Raw genomic sequence first — 17,807 nt, forward strand, 5'->3', positions numbered from 1 at the left:
TTTAAGTGCGCATCTGATATACTCCTCCCCAAGCAGATGTAGACCAGGCTGGGGTCCATGCATGATGTTTTGCTCACCAATGTCTAAACCATTGTTTATTTTCTTTTAAAACATAAGCCCAACAGTTACTTCACACAAGCCATTATCCACATTCGTCTTCTTTCCACAATGCATTGTACAGTGTTTAGGTTTTCACACTATCATTGACATTACTACTATTTCAACTCTTTTCTTATCCATTGCGTCGATCCCATTTCCTTGTGTTGATGTGTCTTAGTAAGACTGAATGACAATACAGGGGCTACCGAAATGCTAGTTTACGTGTAGAAATCCGAATACTAACCACTCCTATTAACCAGTCACAACTTGACCACTATGAAAAAAACCTGTGTAAAAATGGCTTCGTAAAAATATCAAGTATCTAGTGAGAATAATAACAAAAAGGACTTCTAAGTGATAAACACTACATCCAAAGAGGTTTATGAGTTGGTGAGCTACGTGTAGTAGTGATGAGGATGATAAAGGTAACTTGATCAATTAGACGTATGACGACATTGATAGTTGGTCGAAACTTCAGCAATACATGTTTAAACAGCCAGTACCAAATTCATTGGAAATATGGGGAACTACATAAAACAGAAATTATTTGTTTATATCGATCACAAAGTAAAGGACGACAGGATTGGATCGATAAGCAGAAACGGGTTTAGGAGTAGGTATCCTGTCTACTAACTGGGCGACCGTAATCGACGAATCAGTCAATAGCAAATATTGAGTGTATAGTCTACTCCATGACCGGCATGAAAAAACGTTTTGATAAGTGTATTCGACCAAATGGGAGCAACATAACGCATCTTTACTGAGGACGTACTCATCAGTTTTATGCTGGCTGAGGTTATCCGACCTTTTATTAGATGTGCAGTATACAGCGTTGTTCCGTTCCTTTAATGAGTGGGTGCTGCATGAAAGTGTAACCTTGCTGGGGACTTCATTTCACACATCTGTCTGTTATGAATACACTTTAGTGCAGTGCATCCCAACATGCCAGATGAAAAACGAATAAGGTATGAGTTAGGGCTTCAAATGAAGGCTGGTAAAAATCATTTATATGCAGCCAAATGAGCAAAAATGTTGGATAACTCACACCTCTTGGATAACAAAAAACGACTGGATGACTTGAACCTTCACTGCCTATTAACATAACTCATTTTTCGTAATAAATGAACTGAAATTGACTGCCTTACTAAATTTAAGTTGCCATGTTGTTTCTAATATTCATAACACTCTTGCCATAGCTCACGATGAGTTTACTACTGTAAATCAATTACAATCAATTAGTCTGACAAATTTTGTGTAAGGACATTAATGAAGTTACCACAAAGTGACTATGAAATAAAAATATTATATTTAAAAAGCCCCCTCAAAATCAAGTATAACCGGACTTTCTCTTTATGTTTTATGTGAACATAACATAAATACCAGAGACAACTTCCGACTATGGTGACAAAAGAAGTTAATATCGTCATATCTTGATATGAACAGGATGGAGAAAAAGTTTAAAATTTCTATCGTAGCATGATAAAGCGACTAAGAAGACTTTTCAGTAATGAACGCATCAATTATGGTCATATTATTTTTTTTATACAAGCAAACAAACTATTCACATGATAATGGTAATAATGATAATAATAATAATCAGAAAATATTATAATGTAGACGGGAAAATACTGAACTACAATGAAGTTTTAAAGAATAAGATAAAGTACCATAGAGAATGATCTACTTGTCTTGACATTCTTCATTAGAACCTATATGAATTTCTCTAGAATCTATAGATGAGTGATCTTGTTTATTTATATTATTGTTGGTATTATTATTGTTATTAGAAGAAGAAGAAGATTGATCAGTTAAACTGATAACATGCTCTTGATGATCTGATTTTATTTGTGTCAGTTTATTTTCAAGATTTTTAAGAGCATTTTGAACAGCCAATATAACTTCACGACGTTTATTTCTGATAAATATTTCACCAGATGAATCGATTTTATCCAATCGTAGCATAAGCTTATCAAGTTTATCTTCGAGTAACAGATAAGCTTTAGTTTTATATGAAGCTGGAAAAAATATATAAATATATATCAACATGGAGTTGGATAAAATTATGTATGAGAATATAAAAAAGATTCATTAATTTCATCATAATGAAGGTATACAAAGATCATTCATACTTTAAATCGGTGTAGTCTTCTAGTAATCGGATTTAACCGGGTTGGTGGATATGGAAGATCCACCTAGGGAAGTTGGAAAACCCTCATTTCAAAACAAAGGTGTACATGGAATCCGGGATCCTAAGGAAACAAATCGCGTATGAACCAGTCGTTGGTCACCGGCTACCATGAGACTGTATATCCTCACGTTGTTTCACTGCCTTGTGGATTAGACCTTTAGGTCAAAGGCTCGGGGTGTGGCCCCCTAAGAAAAGCACCTGCTTTGGTTTGAGCACCCGGGCAGTATCCTAACACTCACATAAATCGAATGATTTTTGTGGTGCACGTCTATTTAATGTCTTCCTGTACCTATGTTTATGTGTTTAAATAAATAAGTAAACAAATACCATGATATGAATCACAAAAATAAGACTTAACGATAACTACAATAATTGAATTTATTGAAAGGAACTAATAGAAACCTTCTATGCCTTCAGTATAAATTATTCAGATTAAATTTAATTTGTCGGGAAATCCAACGCAGAGTTGGGGCTACAACCATCCTCACGTAATTTTATTAGTATTTATGCTTGACTAATAAAATGGGTCACTATCAATATTGTTTAAAAAAAAATTGCAAGCCACACTTATTGCTTACATGTAGTAATGGTAATTTCTACCAAAGTGAAGTCGAAAAGCGGGTGTTCAAGAGACTAGAACAGGGGTCGTTGGATAAAGTTTTATCTAGTGGAGTTGGAAAATCTTGATTTCAATGATGTAAATGAGCTATACGACCCTGAGGAAAAGTGTGGTGTATAAACCTGATTTAGTTACCAGGTTTCATGGGACTGAGATCTTCTGAGGTTGTTCAAATCCTTTGTGGACTAGACCTTCAGATCAAAGACTAAAGAGGTAATACCTTAAGAAAACATGTGCTTCGGTTTAGGAATACAGGGAGTACCACATCTCAAATACAAACACATTGATGGATAACTACGAAAAAATGTTCTAGAAACTTTGAGTCACTACGCATTTAGACGATATCGTTCTTTGGTTATTCACACTGCTGACGATACCTTAGGCTGTCTTTTGAAAAACCATAATGTTGAAGTATTGAATTTTTGAGACTTCGATACAAGACTCTAATAAGGAAATGAGAATGTAATCTCTATTTGTCGATTCCAAAAACCTGTTTCACATACGCTCTCACTCAAGGGCCCCGTACCATCGACGTATATTTTAGCTGGTACCGATGTCGCACTAAGTGCCCTAGCCAAATCGAGACCCACTTATCAGATTCCCACTGACAACTGTTCATGTGTTAGTAGGGTGGAAGGCTCCTCCCAAACTGAAAAACTGGCATGAGGAACATCAACCACCAATGGTGTAATCACAGATAAGCTAATCGATGCAATGCTGAAACTCAAGCCTGGATTAAGAATGGTCCCTGAGAAGTATATGAATAAACTAAATGCACTGTAAATAAACACCTCAGGCAGAGTGAGAGCGTACAACCACCTCTCCATTGTCTCAGGTCAAAAGTGAAGTTGAAGACTCCTGGCCGACCCCAAACTTATGCATCGATGATATCCTGAAGACAACTGTGAAGCATGTAGTTGTGGTTTGGATGTCTTCGGGAAACTCTCCCATCCTTAGTATGAAATCATGATATAGTATACCCAAATCGAACTTCAGTATATTGGATACGTGTTACGAATATTGTTCCACAGACTTCCATATTATTTATCATTAGCAGACATCGGAATTTAATGGAAAAAGGATGATCAGTTTATGACATAAATCTTGGTATGAAAGACAGTTACACAGGACTGACATCTGTAGGTTCATCCGGATCCCCCCTCCAGTCGACATCTTCGTAACTCTTTTTTTACTACTTATATGTTTTATTTGACTGCTAACATGCATTTCCTATTACATAATTTATAATGATTAGTATCTTGGTCAGTTTATTCTCTTAAGCTTTGACCCATTTCATATATCAATAAGTTTGTTCATATCATTATTTCGTTAATTATTCGTACCATTGTTACTACAATTGTTATTCTATTATCGACTTGTGTAATTTACTTATAACGATTAGTTATGTAATCCTTTTTCATTGACCCATAAACTGTCTTGATTGGTTTAAGATTTTTATATATATACATCACTGTAAAATAGAGTAAAGCTAAATGAAAACAATATTGCTCGCTTATACCTGAGTTTTTCCACAGTATAAACTATCGGATTCATTAATACATATACATACTTATATATGTATATAATACGGTACAAAATATTTTTAATAAATAAGTCAACTCACAAGTAAACCCGCTAATCTCAGTTTCTATTTCTGCAAGTTCACATTGAGCTTGTTCTATAAGAGAGAATGGATCTGATGTTGTTGGTTGAGATACATTTTCATTATTATCACTATTATTATTATTATTATTATTATTATCATCTGAAATTTTAACAGAAACAGATTTGATAGGAATTGATTCGCTTTTATTTGTGGAAGAATTTTGATTAGGTTTATACGAATCAAACGACTGAGTTGCTGGGGTGTTGCTCAGCTTTTGTTCATATTCATGATGGTTACTATTATTATTATTATTCGAAGAGCTGATAGAATGCACCTTGGTAAGAGTTGTTAAAATGAAAGAAAATATTTCTAATAACATATACAATTCTAATACAACTATAGTCAATATATTCAAGTCCAATGATTAATAATGCAAGAATAACAACAACAACAAAAGTCACATTGACATAAACAGCTAGTCAGGTAGTAGTGTAAACAACACTTTATTTTCTAATTGTTAATGAGAACGTTAACTAACACGTAATCAAACTGGTCATTGAGCGCTATTGATTGACGCTATTAATCAGTAAGGTTGTTTGCAACGCTCAAGTGTAACTCATATTTTGACAAGTATTCAAACTACCACACACATTTTATCTCACAACTAGAAATATTGATCTCTGGTTATTCAAGATGTAAACGATACGATGGAAGGATTATCACCGATGTCAAACCGGGCACTGTTTGATGAACAATCTGTGATACCAAATAATATCGCCAAAAAAAACAAAGTTTACTGAAGTAACAAGTACGAACATGCTGTAATTTTATCGATGGGCACAAAAACAATCCATCATTGTATTGTATTAATTACCTATACCTGTCTAATAGTGTATAAATAGAGAGCTATGTCGTGCTTAAACAGTCCAGCCATATTACTTATGAGTAGTTATAATTTTAAAGAGGAGAATTTTCTAATAGATTATCATGTGAATAGTTGAGAAAAACAATTAGATATGTAGTTTATCTACCGGAAAATAAAAAGAATTTAAGCAAAAAGGCTGTGATAAAAAGGTTTACTTGAGCGTGAAAGTCTTTAAACTAATATGCAGATAGTGCTAGACTGGAAATGCACGAATTTTCGGACAGTGAAAGGCAGCAGGATCAAGTAGGTGCGATTGATCAGGTTTGAGGCTTTATTAAGAACCTTAACATGGAACTACCTAAACTACAGGAACACAAATTAAATACCAAACTCAAAGTGTATAAGGCAATTCCACTAGCTAAGTTCACGATCTAAACTACGAAAATTCCATAGTTCTGTAAACCCCATGTAGTAGTTATAACCATGTGCTCACTAGCGACAAGCTTCAAGATCCAACTACCGGAATCCTAGTGAGGAGAGTGATCGGCGGGCTCCAATCATGTTGAGTGAGACAGATATTCACTCTAGGTAAGCGATGAGGGTTGTGCAATATCATGAACTGACTGAAGATAGACATGTACGTCATCAGATACTTGTCCAGTGGTCTAGAAGTCAAGCGTTTGGATATGAGACCGAAAGTCCTCTATTTGATTACCGGAGGCGAGTTCGTGGATACGCTCTGCTGAGAAGTCCCACATTAGGACGAAACGGCAGTTCAGTGCTATCAGGTTTTCAAAAATGGTTTAGCTAAGACCAGTAAGTGATTTAAACTATAAAAACCATAAAAGGGTTTCTAAATAGTTGTCAGGCTAATTGACAAAAGACATTACTGAACATAATTATTTAATTTAGTTTTGTACAAATAAAGGGAAGAACAGTGTATAATTGTGAATGAAACTGAAAGGTTCGCTCTTACAATAAAGGTATCTGAAAGAAAAAGTACAGACAGAATAATTCAGTAGCTGGATCATTAGTTTATAAGATCACTGATGAAACCCTAATTAAAAATGACAACTTGACAGGCTTATAGAAATGTCGACCAATAGATGTATGTATGTGAAAAGAGTTATCACTGGATCTCAGTACTACTATATAGTAAAGGCAACAAGATTTTCAGGAAGCACAGTTGAAAATAGTTAAAACGATGACGTTGAAACCTATAATCCAATATAGCTAACTATCGTTGTTCAATTTAGTGAGATTATCAGTCAAATCATTGATTAACTCTATGTGGTTAAGTTCCGTTTTTTACACCAAAGCAGATATAACAATTGAGCCTTGATTGAAGAGATGCCAAAACACTTTACCGATTGATCTCCTTTAGATATGAAGACACTCGGAGAGTGTATAGGGGAAAGGGGAATGTTAGATTTATTTGAAATATCATATAGGACAATAGAGCTCTCAAATTAAGTCCGCCAAAAAATAATAATGGTTAACATCACACATAGTTAAGACAAAAAACAACTATATCAGCTTACCTTGATTGGTATTGGTTCACTAACATTATCATAATGTGATTGAGTTTTACGTTGAATGTTATCTCCTACATTGCCTAACTTAATATCTCCTGGATTGGAAGGATCGATCACTGGTTCATTTGCAGGAAGGTTATACTGTCGACGATTATTAATAGATTCAGATGAATAAGATGGGACAGATTGTAAATTCTGTGTGATATTACTCTAGATTATAGAAATAAATATAGTGGAAAAATCATTAAAAATATGAATATAGGATAAGGACTATAAAATTCTAAATTACATAAGAGACATAAACATAATCAAAATGAGATAAAGAGGAAATTTTATGGAAAGAAATGTTTTTCATGTTAGTTTCAAGTGGTGAATATAAACATTTCAATTAGTTGCATAATATCCAGTTTAGAGGGATTAAAAAAACGTGTTTCCGAGGAAAATCAATGCCTTATCAACAAATAATTTACCTTAACTTGTATTCCATCACATAAATAAATAGTACTATCACTCAATCAGAAAAATATATTTATTTCTAAGTAGTTTAATTTCAAAATGTTTAGTATTTTAAACATTGGTATAAATAGATACTGACAGTAGTAGACTGGGATCATGAAAATTTTGAAAGATTCGCCTAGAATCCCAGTAAATCAGTCAGTCACAAGCAATGTAGAACTTGATGTATATAATCACTATTACGAGGTGAAATCATCAGTACGAACCCCAAAGTAATGCAAGTAGTAACAGTGTCAAAAGTAGTAGTAAAAAAGATTATGCATAGAAAGTATAAGAATGAATTCTTGGCAAAAAAAGGATGAGATAATTATAAAACTAAAAATTTAAAGGAAGATAGACAATGAATGCATGTGGGGGACTGTGATCGGCTTAACTCATTTCATATCCTTTAATGTCTTTCAAACCACTGGTCACAATGATTGCGTGGATCAAGTCATTTGCACCTACCAACACGCCTTAATCCAACAATCAATAACTCTATGAACTAGTATCATATCTTGGCTTGACTGCCTGTATTTTTCCTTCAACCCAGTTCTTCAGAACTAAGAATTATTGCGCGTAAACAAATTCAGTCATATAAACGTTTGAAATATAACAGTCATTCCCATAAAAGAGAATTCATCTTATGATCAGAATGAGGGTTTTGTGGACACTGTAGTAATTTTTTAATAGTTGAATTCATGAGTTGATGCAAGCTAGATCACCATTGAAAAACTGGAAGCACTGGATGGCCGTTTCGTCCCAGTATGAGACTCCCCAGCAGTGTGCATCCACAATCCCTCATGCGGGACTCGAACACAGGGACTTATGTCACCCGTGCGGACGCTTAACCTCTAAACAACTGAGCCGGAATTCAACGATGTTCATGCTTCATTTCAATCGGTCCACGGTCTCGCGCAACCAATCATCTATTGTCATACATCGACTCATGAATTCAACGATTACAAAAAGGAATTCATTTTCTCAAATAACTATTTTATACATCTAAAACGTAACATTTTCATTGTTCTTAAAAGTTTGTAAACCTGAAGTAAAACTAAAAATAAGAAACTACAGAAACGGTTCATTCGCGTTGGAAACGAACATTTAGCTGTCATTAATAAATGATTGGATTATATAGTATGTTGGTCTACAGATATATATATATAGTACATTTTCGTATAGTAAGTACAAATAATTGAATATGCACCATTTTAAACTACCTTTTTCTTAAAATAGATTTATTTTGAAAAATTACTTTACAAGCTTGTTGATTAATATGCAACACAAAGGTCAAGGTTGTAATTAATAATAGAACATGAATAAGATTAACAAACTGTACAATCGATAACAATATTTAGCCACTCTCTTAAATAACCAATGTCTCTGATATCTTTTATAGACTTATTTATTTCTTTGAACAGATAAACATTGGTACAAGGGGGCACTAAACACATACGCGCCACACAAAAACAATGAAGCCAGTAGCAGTTATCATTGATTTGTGTGAGGGCTGTGATACTTATTACCAGGGTGCCCAGACGAAAATAGGTGGTTTACTTAGGGAGCCACACACCCCTCTTTTATGAAAAAGAAAAGTGATCAGAACACTTCTCAGTTGTCAGTATGAGGATTTTTGGAGATTGTAGTATTTTCACAGTTGAATTGACGAATCGATTTAAGCTAGACCACCGTTGAAAAACCTAGAAGCACTGGACTGAAGTTTCCTCCTAATACGGGACTCCATATTTTAGATTGACTCGTGAATTCAACTGTAAAAACACTACAACCTCCAAAAATCTCCATGCTGATAATAATCATGTGTCCACTAGTGACAAATTTATTAAATAAAGCAAGAATACGACGAATTCACTACGTATTTTTAGTTGCTTTCTTTTCAACTAAGCACATGTACCAGCTAGTAAGTTTGATTATCTGGAACGGTTAACATAAAAATAATTTAAATTTAGCACAAAATTAATTTTGAAGAAGTGAAGATGCTTCAGTAAAGAAAATCTTTTCTTTTTGACGATATCATTTTTTTGAAACTGTACAATCGTATTTATCGCTAGTTTTTTGCGTGAATTAGTCTATAGTAAAATAGAGGAGTGTTAATAAATTATCCAAGATAGTCAAAATTATTCATGTATCGGATGTGATTCAGAAATCCTACTTGGAACGGACAGTATACGAACTTTCAGAGTTATGTATCGCTGAGTAGAAGGATAAATTTAATCCATTCACTATTCTCAAGAATCAGAGGAATATGCTCTGAAGACAAGCACTTGATGATGAGCTGAATATAGTCCAGTGAAAACTTCTCAAGAATGGCTTCCCACCCAGATTCATTGATAGTAATCTAAAACCAAAACATCAAATTAAAAGTATTCCTACAGTTCCTAGGGAAGTTCCGACGTTGAAAATTGAATTCAATGGGGATACGGATCCTAAGATATGAAAGAACAGATTATGTAGATCCCTGAGAACGACGTTTTATTTCTTCGTTTCGTAATGTTTTCTCCAGCAAAAAAACCATTCAGCGAAGTGTCAAAGATAAACTGCCGCTTTGGGTCACCTCAGTCTGCATTTATCAGTTTACTTGCTTTGATGGAGCACGTTATATAGGCCGTACAAGGTATGTATTTTGTAAGTCCATATTCGAGCAATATCTTGAGTGGTTATCTTAAAGAGAATGCAACGCGTTACGTATGCCTGAACACCGATTACCACGACGTGCAATGCTAACCGGTGTTGGAGATGGTTGAAAGAAAGTTAGGGGCGGCCAAAACAAAACGTGGAATCAGCGCTTGAAGTCACTAACTTCTAGTCTGAGCCATGTTGGGAGATACAGACTACTTGGTTGGGGTCCGTGTGACTATCGTAACCAATGGTTGGAGACTCTGGGTAACATGTCTCAGAATCGGTCACAATGGCGTCGGTGTATACACTCTCTGTCTCCCCTTAAACTATGAAATTAAAATCGCTTCATATCTTTCTTTTTACGAACTAATTCTTCCTTATAGGCAATCTTCCTTTTATATATTACCACCATTGGATTAACTACTTCTATGAATTTGGTGTTGATCTTGTTGTGCTAATGAGGTATGGGAGCTTGGACCGATGCTTATATGTGCCTGGTCCTACAGTGTAGTTGACTGACAGACTGAATGTATTCATTCATGCAAAATAATCGAATAACAATGTAATTCTACATAATTGGAATTTAGTGAAGTCATAACAACTTAGAAAGCTTAAACATGACCTTTATGTTTAAACAAATAAGTAATTAACTAACATCTGTCATGATAACCTGAGTATATTGACTTCTATTCTTTTTTTTTCTATCATTCAATTCATTATAATCATAACTTAATTAACTGATTAGTTCTTTCTAAACCTCATTTAGAATTCTCATTGAGTAACAAAAATGATCTTAAAATATTCTAGTACTGTCATCGCTTTTAGCATTTTCTTTTACAGTCTATACTTTGTAATTAAACAATTTATATTGTGTAAATTCCAAATTCTAGTGTAAACAATGTAAAATGACTAAATGTATTAGATTGTATATGTGTGTAGCTAAAAAATAAAGCAACTCAAAAACACCTAATGATGAATACGTTGTATTCTATATCATTAATGTCATATTCTCGCTTTCTTTGATAGGATAACCAAATGAATTAGTAATATTTTCTAAAGTACACTATTCACTTTTTTTAAAAACATTTTATATTAGTATGAGAATTTTCGGAGATTGTAGCATTTTCATAGATGAACTTATGAGTTGATCTAAGCTAGACACCACCGTTGAAAACCTGGAAGCATTGAACGGCCGTTCCATCCTAGTATAGAACTTTTCATCAATGACCATCTACGATGCCGCCTTACGAGATTCGAACGACAGATTCACAAAAAGATCAATCTATCAGAAAAATATTTCGTTTCACCATTACTACTAGACAGTATTCATAACGTGTGTTTACTGTGTAGTGACCTTCTTTTATCAAGAGAATGCGATTGATTGAATGGAAACAATCATTATTACAACCAATTGTACCAGTGATTGTTTTACTGTGCTCGTTTGTTTAACTGTGCTAAAGACAGCCATATTACTCCTCCATTACTTTTCCGCGGATTGTGACCTTGCACGGGTTCGGTTGCGCTCGGTAACCACGCTTGTACTCCTTTGACACGATCTCGGTATCCTTTCGATACCACGAGATCGCCAACAAATACATCTCGACTACAGCCACTAACTGCCTTCTGACTTACAGGGGATTTTATCGGTCAACTGGCACGTAGTTTTCTTGTAGTGGTGTTCATAGTCAACTGAGACTCGACTCCACGTTACAATCCAGTCAATAAAAGTGAATTTTTCAAATAAACTATTTTGAATAAGATATTCTAAAAGAACGTTATAGTCGATATCAGCTGATGAAATATGAAAATTGAATTATTGATCTATACATTCAGTTATGATGGGAGATGTTTGTAGGCTTATAGGGTGTTAATATCAGTTTCGTATTGTTTTTCGTCTAAAATACAGAATTTCAATGATGCTTCGCCAAAAATAGAATGGAACAGCCAGAATTCTACAATTAGGTATATAAAAAATTACAAACTGTTTAAGAATCACATTATTTTTGTTCGACATCAAAAAGTAAGACAGTTATCAGAGTTTGCTCCTTAGTTATATTTTATAGACAAGTAGGGGATATTGACTGAACGTTTACTGGCTGAGTTGGATTAAAAACGCTTCACCGTTTTATAAAAACAACATAATCATAGACCTCATTAAGATTGACGTAGGAATATGTACGTTAAACTCTTTATTCTTAAGAAATAACTGGATCCTACTGAAGCAAGTGACAGTTGAAAATTAATCAACTAAAGTTATATGAATTTTCGTTCAGTACAACTCTGTGTTGCGTTGAGTGTACTTAGTTGACAGAATTAAACTTATTGAAAATTATCAGAATGGGTTTTGTGGAGTTTTTTTAGAAATTTCATAGGTTGAAATCATGAGTCGATTGAAGCTAGACCACCATGGAAAACCTGGAAGCACTGGACGGCCGTTTCGTCCTAGTATGGGACTCAGCAGTGCGCACCCACGATCCTGCACCACGCGGGGTTCGAACCCAGGACCTACTGGCTTCGCGCGCAAGCACTTGACCACTAGACCACTGAGCCGGCATCCAACGGTGTTAATGTCCAACTTCAACCAATCCACGAAGTGATCATTCTATTGCCTAAATTATACATATACAACTCGCTAATATTGAGCCGATGAGTACACAATTACTGGTGACAGTAGTGTCTGTATTAATCTGTATCTGTTGTTGAAAACAATATAAGTATATACACAGACTGTTCAGTAAACAATCCAACTGAGGACAAGAATTTTATTCTACTAAATTTAGAGTTCATAAGGGTACTTCCTATTGTTTAAAATATCCCTGAAAATCTTTAAAATTTAGTCTATTCAGTACTATCGTCTTTCTAGAAAACTGTCTTAAATTTAGTTTGTCAACAATTATCAATATTGGTTTAGAGGTTAGAAAGTATAGGAGATTCCGTATATTTAGTATTTCTATCAACAAAAGACTTCGACGATCATCCTAGTTATGAATCACTATTGAAGTTTCTAACATATTGACAAACCCTTGACCTTCTCGAAAAAAATCTGTTTTCATCAGTTGATCAAAATTGCAAGAAAATTATTGGTGTAACTTTAACCCCCTAACTATATACCTGTACATAGAATTGAAATGCTTTATATTTTATGTGTACAATTTTTAAAATAACTTTATTATGAAATTATTCAATTAAATTACTGTAGTAGTAGCTTCGTGATTCAAAATTCCATAATAACTGAATAAAGAGACCTAATCTAATTATTTTTAAAAACAAAAAAATATAAGTTCAAGGTCTGGTAAGAGTAGAGAAAGAACAGGCCAACGGGAAAACTAGTTAATAGTACAACCACTTAAAGGATGAAAGTTTATTAGTACATATGAGGTTGTCAATCAAAGGACAATTTTATAAACCTAAACCATTAACTACACACGACGAACACATACTTTACAAGACTATAAATCATTACATTCATCATTGATTAACAGTCGAAAGGTCACACACACCAACAAAGGTAATGAAAAAACAGCTGTTTAGTACCATTGGTTCGATGATTTAAGCTTCAACTTGGTTATGAAAGGTGGAATAGCTAAATAAAGACGATATGTTGTAACGGTTTCAAGCTATGATTTTAAGCATTATATACATACCAACAAATCAAACAATTGTATTATTATTGTTTGAAGTTGTATTGACACAATTTTGTTAACGGTTATGTTGATATAGACTCACTTGAGTTTTAGACTTTCGTGGATCTTCCCATGTAGTTGACTTGTTAATGTGATCGATAAAAAATGGGAAACCAGTGATACTATCATAACCCATAGACCATCCAGGAGGTAAACCTTGTGAGCTCATAATTTGTACACCAGATAGAAGTCAGCTGGTTAGCTCGAAAGATTAACCGAAAAGCTTTGCAATGCAATCCAGCAACCTGTAGAGGAAAATATGACTTCCTAATCAATATTACAAGTACTATATATAACACAATCTCTAGAACGATGAAAGTTCATAGGCTTAAAAAAAACCTGGCAAACCGAATACTAACGAGGCCGGAATATCACGATGATGCACATAACTTAAACAAACAAAGTTTATTGTGAATAAGACAGTCCGACTGGTAGTTGGTGAAATACACACATTGCTCAAGAATGAGGGGAATGAGAAAAACTGAAGTTGGACGTAAAAATCTGGTTAAAGATGGAAATGCAGCTGACATGACTGTAGAGCTGCATCACATGAGAGGCGTAGAACATGCCCTGCGTATCCTGAAACTAAACTTACATCGATGTGTAATCACTATTAACTACTTCTAAGTTATGAGTTGATATATTATTTCACTCATAACTTCTTTTCAGATCATGCTTTTCATGTGATTAGTCTCTCTCACTATCTTCAATATTACTACCATTTTGACCTGTCATTTACCTTAATTTCATCTCGCTCTGGTGAAATGGTACGATAATTTGGATGACAAATATCTAGGCCAGACTCTACATTCACCATGACTGCGATACATTGGAACTCAGACAAAAAAAACAACTCACCCACCTCTTCACCCATAACACAGTCGTAAAACGTGACCGGAGATGGGTTAAATAAGTAAACTATATGTAAGTGGTGCTTTGGAAATATCGCTGTGGATAATGGCAGCTTTATTGAGTTGTTTTAATATTTGACATAAACTTCCCAGTAAAGGCAAATCTTTCTATATAAACCCCAATCGAATGAGATTGCTGGAGCATGTGCTTAGCTTAACGGTGCAACAACATATATTCACAATGGATTTCTAGTTGGACACCAAGTTTCACGGGCTCGAGTGACAGAATGGTTAATGGTCACAATAGTACAAAGGCAGCTGTGCTATGTCAGTGTTAACTTCAATTAGCTTACCAACTTACTTACGAGGTTTAGTGTCCTTCATCTAGATCACTCTCGTATTCGAATTCTTCCTATGTACTACATCGAAAACTAAAAATTTAAATGACCAGAACTATTTTCAGTCTTATGTTGTTGTATTACCCATAATGAGAAAGCCGTGTAGATTAGGTCTAGCTAAAGAACAGTTAAACAACACATGTCATTTGGACACTGTGCCGTGTCTGTTCTAAACAAAAGTAACGCAATCGAGTTCTCCTGAAAATATACCTGATAAAAGCTACCATTGAACGCAGGCAATTTATTCAACACTATCACTATGAAGACTTTACAATGATGTCGGCCATCTGCTCCTCAAACAAGATCGGAGAACCATAATAACGGCTTTCTGAGTACAAAAGGGAATATGCTGCTTTGGTACAGTTAAACGATACAATGGGAATAGAAATTATAGGATGTCATGACAACTACCACTTACATTAACCTCTTCCGTTTCCTTTTCTAGTTCAAACTTGTCTACTTAGTCATGTTTAAGTGCTGGATCTACCAATCCCTGCTCTGGTTTCAATTTACATATTTGCTTGATGGTCATCGGAATAATCAGCCTCAATCGATGTTTTTAAGGGTGCCACTGTCCTAATTTTTGTCTGATCTTTTTTCATAGACGTCCCAACTACTTCAGCGTCCAGACCGATCATAGGCAACAAAGTGGTCAGCCACCCTGTCAGCCTTAGCGGCTGAAGGATCTCATGGTGACAGTACAGCATGGACAAGTATGTGCTACTTCACAGAGATAGTAACCAAAACGGTATTAGTCGCTGTCAGTAACGCGACCTCCCTTGTAGTAGTGTGACCCGTTGTAACACTAAAAACTGGTTTTATGTATGAGAATTAAGTTATGGGTGAAAATAATTCGCCTACCAGCTATAAAGACCATGTGACTTGATTTCGAAGGATGATAAGAAGGCAAAACCAGCCGAACTTTTTGGAACGAGATATAAGTAAATGATTGAGAATCTTTCGCTTAACATCAAGTGTCCAGTGCCAATGGTGAGCAGAACACATTGACTTTGTAGCCTTTGAGAGACTCTGGTATGACATTTTCGGCCGCAGGAAATGACATGATTATTACGGTGGTGTTCCTCAACCAACAAAATATACGCTACAGTAATGAAAATCGCTTGGATTCCTTTCCAGAGACTTAGATAGCCTTAAAAAGAAAACCGTTCATGTCAAACAGGATCAAACAAAGGTATATCGAAGGGTACTTCGATTGGGCTACAATGTACGGTTAGGCAAACTAAAGTCAAGACACCGAGTGGAATGGGAAATAATCCACATCTACGATTCATTAGAAAAATCCTAAGCAGTAAGGAAATACAACTACCAACTCAGGAAGACCCACAGTCTGTATGAAACCAACTGTATATTCTACTTTCATAGGACCGTTACTCAATGACGTCATGTTAGTAAAAACAGGGGGGAACTACTTAATGAACTCAGTATACATCGTGTTTTTTAAACAGTTAACTCCAGTATAAATAGTTCGTCTAGAAAGCACAACAAACATGTTACGAAATGGCGGGATTTTAGTGACCTGAGACTCCAATCGCAAAGTGATTGCATGGTAGAGGTGAATGGTATTTAATTAAATCCTCAGCAGTGAAGGAATGCAATCAGAATGAATTAGTTCCTTTTTCCATTCAAAATAGAAGTTTATGAAACAAAGGTTTTATTCGACGCATTGGCTAACTGCGACCAAACTAACTCTTTAAATATGGATTATCTTTATAAAGGTACACAATCTCCCTAGTTTGGGGAAATCGTGCCTGGTTTGAGTGGACCGGAACCAAAAGAGGGCTATAAACCTGTTTGAGGAATTAGAACTACGATTTACAGTTGATGATTGATGTTAGAAATTAAATTTAGGGCTTTCATCACGAACTGACAGCAGCTATAAAGCCAAAACTTTCCAGCCGAATGGATGAGTGAATTTCGTGCCAAAATGCGGAATCTTATACATGATTGGTTTGTCCATAAATTATACTCTCGCCGGGGAAATCGCTAAAGAAAATTTTGGGGAAACGGCACAAAAATCCCAAAAGTTTTGGGGAGATCTCAGAAACGTCTGGGGAAAACTACCATATTTCTTACGACTGAGGAAAGTCCAGAAATTCATCGAAAGTTCTTAAAAATTTCCCCAAGATAATGAGATTGGTCATTTACGCGACTGCGTTCGTTTAGGTCGCTAAACTATTTACAAATACATATAGACTCTCTAGAAAAATACTTTGAAAGCATATGGAAAAACCTCTTTATCTAACTCGATACAAAGGATAACTGAGGGGTTTGTGGAGTCCTCATTACTTTGCGATTCACTTCACCTGTCCCATCAACTGTTTATTCATATTTCCCGCTACTAGACTGACTAGAAGGTATCAGTCTTCTAAAGGTCATTCTAGAAGCCACTATGTTCTTGGTTTCAAAGATTTTTGGTAGCAATCTTCTTACATTACTCCATAAGCAGGAAATGAATGAGAGAGAGGTATCGAGAACTGAAGCTGGTTGGTTGCTCATTCTTATAAAGGTATCACAGCATGTTAACTGTGGTATTTTTACGAACTAATATTTCTTTTGTACGAGCGCGCTATTTAAGAGTGCAGTGGTATTGTTTCACGTTGAGTTAATTAACTGTTTTAATCGTAAATTACGCATCAAAACTACTGTTTACACTTTAATTGAATCTATTCCAGTCAAAGTGATATTGTATTGAGTGTTTCGATTTTGCTTTTGTGTATTTATTGTATCGAAGCATACTTGGTCGACGTTTACTTGATTTATTTGGTTAAGGTTTGAGAATTCTTTTACATATCCTGTTTTTGTCACCA

At 35.0% G+C, this 17,807-nt stretch overlaps 1 protein-coding gene across 1 annotated transcript; it reads right to left on the bottom strand.

Moving 5' to 3' along the window:
- Positions 1–180: 180 nt before the first annotated feature.
- BAG3_2 (Bcl2-associated athanoprotein 3) lies at positions 181–17,578 on the bottom strand. Its single transcript, XM_051218059.1, has 5 exons — positions 17,287–17,578; positions 13,774–13,975; positions 6,919–7,122; positions 4,531–4,846; positions 181–2,114 (listed from the first exon to the last, which is right to left on the bottom strand). The coding sequence occupies exons 2-5, from the start codon at positions 13,897–13,899 to the stop codon at positions 1,780–1,782; spliced, it is 981 nt and encodes a 326-aa protein (XP_051064493.1). The 5' UTR covers positions 13,900–13,975; positions 17,287–17,578; the 3' UTR covers positions 181–1,779.
- Between the last annotated feature and the right edge of the window lie 229 nt (positions 17,579–17,807).

The sequence above is a fragment of the Schistosoma haematobium genome, chromosome 7 (assembly GCF_000699445.3).
Source record: "Schistosoma haematobium chromosome 7, whole genome shotgun sequence".
NCBI lineage: Eukaryota > Metazoa > Platyhelminthes > Trematoda > Strigeidida > Schistosomatidae > Schistosoma > Schistosoma haematobium.